The following is a 3,142-nucleotide window of genomic DNA, read 5'->3' as shown; positions in this document are numbered from 1 at the left end:
ATATATATATTTGCTTGTTTGATCTTTTAGGACCCTTCCAGATCCCCTTAAGCTTGACTACACTAAAGTTTTCTGGATTCCCTCATCCGAAAGACTCCATGTCTAGTTTCTATGAGCTGGAACCCTACTTCTCTAAGGACTGTTACTTATTTACTTTAAACCCACTGCTTAAATTCTTTAAGCTTCTGAATATATACACCTGCTGCCTGACTTTATTTAAGACTTACTGTCAGCTTTCTTCAAAACATCTCTGCTTGTGGATTTCTTGGAGCCCGCTGACCCGTTTCTCTTAGGCTTGAGCCTTTTGACTGTCCACCCTCAGCCTCCCCGGGACGCCTCCTGACTCTCCCTGTCACCCTCTCCGGCCCGCAGTCCCGGCCAGCGTGCATCTGCAAGCCGCCGTGGAGCAGCACCACTGGTGCATCCCCTTCTCGGTGGACGGGCAGCCAGCACCCTCTCTGCGCTGGCTCTTCAATGGCTCCGTGCTCAACGAGACCTCCTTCATCTTCACTGAGTTCCTGGAGCTGGCAGCCAATGAGACGATGCGCCACGGCTGCCTGCGCCTCAACCAGCCCACCCATGTCAACAACGGCAACTACACGCTGCTGGCAACCAACCCTTTGGGCCAGGCCGCCGCTTGGGTCATGGCCGCTTTCATGGACAACCCTTTCGAATTCAACCCTGAGGACCCCATTCCTGGTGCGAGGGCCACCCTGAACCCTGCTCCCACCCCCTGGGCCCCAACTGGGTGCAGATCCAGGTGTCCGGGGAGGCCTGGCCCACTTCCCACTGTGATCCTGACCCTGGAAGTTGGAGGGCCTGGTCCCGGACAGAAAGTAGCCTGGAGTTCTGGTGTCCAGCTCTGTGCTGGCTTCCTTGCCCCAGCCTTCCCCAGCCCCAGGAGTCCTGCACCCCTGAGTTATTCCATTCACTAGGGCTGGCTGAAGAGAGAGCCACAAACCAGGGCATCCCTGGCCCAGCTGGAGCAGCTCCGCCTCCCCCTCCCACTCCCACTCACGAAGGGATGAGTCCAGAGGGGGAAGGGGACTCACTGCTCTTTTCCTCCATGTGATTGCTCTCTCTCCTCCCTCCTGCTGCAGTCTCCTTCTCGCCAGTGGGTGAGTAGCCCAAGCCGGAGGGCAGGTTCTGTCTGGTCCCTGGAGCTGGGAGCTGCTGCTGGGGCAGGGGGCACAGTTAACCCTTGAGGGTTCAGCCGGGGCCAGGGTGGGGAGTCTGTGGAGGAGATACAACCTGTGACAAAGCCTTTCTACCCTGTGTCCCCACAGACACCAACAGCACTTCCGGAGACCCAGTGGAGAAGGATGAGACTCCTTTTGGGGTAAGCATGGGAAGTGGAAGCTTGTTCAGGACTTAGGACAGGGAGCTGGGCTGGAGGCTCCTCTGTATGTCATTTCCAGTCAGAGCACAGACAGCAGCAGAGTCTGGCCTGAGCTCCATCAACACCTTCACAGCCGTGACTCGGGGGCCAGGGGAGGAGAAGGCAGGTGTGGGGGCCTGGCTCTGGGCATCTATGCAGGATGGAGAAGTAGTTGACTAGTGGGGAGCTCTGAGGGTTCAGGATGACTACTAGATCCAACCACCCCATACCCCAGGTCTCAATGGCTGTGGGCCTGGCCGTTTTTGCCTGCCTCTTCCTTTCTACAACATTTCTTGTGCTCAACAAATGTGGACGCAGGAACAAGTTTGGGATCAACCGTGAGTAGAGGGGCTGTGGAGGGGCCGTCAGTCTGTCTTCCTGGCTTTATTTCCTCCTGGTTGTTCCCGACTCTGTCCTCTGTGTGGGGGCCTGGGTACACATGGGGTTCGAGAGAGTGGGTGTTTGGGGTATATGTGGACTCGTGAGTGTGAGTGTGTCGGTGCTGAAGCCAGGGTAGTTTCAGAAGTAGCAGCTGCTAATTGGTGGCTGGATTGTAGTCAAACACTAAGTGGATCTGGGAGGTCTGAGCTCTGCGGGGGGGGAGTGGGGGAGTTCTCTGGTGGCCCACGGGGCCTGGGATTGGACAGGAGCCAGACGGAGAATGACTGGAGTGCCTCCCCTTCCCCCTGCGACTGTCTTGCCTCCCAGCTCCTCAGTTCTTCTCGTGCAAGTTAGGAGGTGGGGTCACCCGGCACCCTGCAGCCTGGCAGGAGCCAGGGTGTGTGCTTGGGCTGTGACCCCTCCACGTGACTGTGTCCTTCCCAGGCCCTGCTGTGCTGGCTCCGGAGGATGGATTGGCCATGTCCTTGCATTTCATGACTCTGGGTGGCAGCTCCTTGTCTCCCACTGAGGGCAAAGGCTCTGGGCTCCAAGGCCACATCATTGAGAACCCACAGTACTTCAGTGATGCCTGTGAGGGGCTGGGTCAAGGGTGGGGGCAAGCCTGTGTGTGTGTGTTTGTACATGTGTGTGTATGTGAAGAGGTTCCTGGGTGTCATTGCCTTTGCCCACCCCAGGCCTGAACAAACCTTTCCTCCCAGCCCCCCACCACCCAGGTCCCCATCACGTCATGGGACCTGGTGAGGGCTCAATTTCAGTGTGACCCTCTGTCTTGACGGGTGCCCCCTGTGCCAAGCACAACCCTGCGGGACAGTCCTGTCCTTGCCCCTGTCCCGTCCCTCTTCCAAGACTGGGGATCTTGGCTGATCCTGCAAGCCCCCACTCCCAGGTGTTCATCACATCAAGCGCCGAGATATCGTGCTCAAGTGGGAGCTGGGTGAGGGTGCCTTTGGGAAGGTCTTCCTTGCCGAGTGCCACAACCTGCTGCCTGAGAAGGACAAGATGCTAGTGGCTGTCAAGGTAAGACCCTGGCCATGAAGTATTGCTGGTCCAGGGCCCACCTCCCAGAGCACTGTCATGCCAAGACAGAGTGCTCAAGACAGGGGAGAGGGGAGAGGCTGGGACCTGGCCTAGTTCACGACTTGGGGGTGGATGCTGGGCCAGGTGGGATGTGAGATGGTCAAGACTGGGCCTGCATCCGGGGATGTCCGACCCTACCATCCAGGCGCTGAAGGAGGTGTCTGAGAGCGCCCGGCAGGACTTCCAGCGAGAGGCCGAGCTGCTTACCATGCTCCAGCACCAGCACATTGTGCGCTTCTTCGGCGTCTGCACTGAGGGCCGCCCGCTGCTCATGGTCTTTGAATA

The 3,142-nt window shown here is 58.2% G+C and overlaps 1 protein-coding gene across 2 annotated transcripts in view; it reads left to right on the top strand.

Annotated features, from left to right (window-relative positions):
* NTRK1 (neurotrophic tyrosine kinase, receptor, type 1) overlaps nt 1-3,142 on the top strand; it is an 18,652-nt gene that overhangs the window by 10,803 nt on the left and 4,707 nt on the right. Inside the window, exons 8-14 of one of the 2 annotated variants that reach the window (XM_010838209.1) lie at nt 373-699; nt 1,101-1,118; nt 1,287-1,339; nt 1,614-1,716; nt 2,204-2,350; nt 2,667-2,797; nt 3,003-3,137. In XM_010838209.1, the coding sequence (XP_010836511.1) occupies nt 373-699; nt 1,101-1,118; nt 1,287-1,339; nt 1,614-1,716; nt 2,204-2,350; nt 2,667-2,797; nt 3,003-3,137 (914 nt within the window). The remainder of the gene's footprint in view (nt 1-372; nt 700-1,100; nt 1,119-1,286; nt 1,340-1,613; nt 1,717-2,203; nt 2,351-2,666; nt 2,798-3,002; nt 3,138-3,142) is intronic. The other variant, XM_010838210.1, reaches the window with a different exon arrangement.

Source organism: Bison bison, unplaced genomic scaffold (genome assembly GCF_000754665.1).
Source record: "Bison bison bison isolate TAMUID 2011002044 unplaced genomic scaffold, Bison_UMD1.0 scf7180017864093, whole genome shotgun sequence".
Classification (NCBI taxonomy): Eukaryota; Metazoa; Chordata; class Mammalia; order Artiodactyla; family Bovidae; genus Bison; species Bison bison.
Note: the sequence above shows the minus strand (reverse complement) of the source record. Positions and strands in the feature narration are given on the sequence as shown.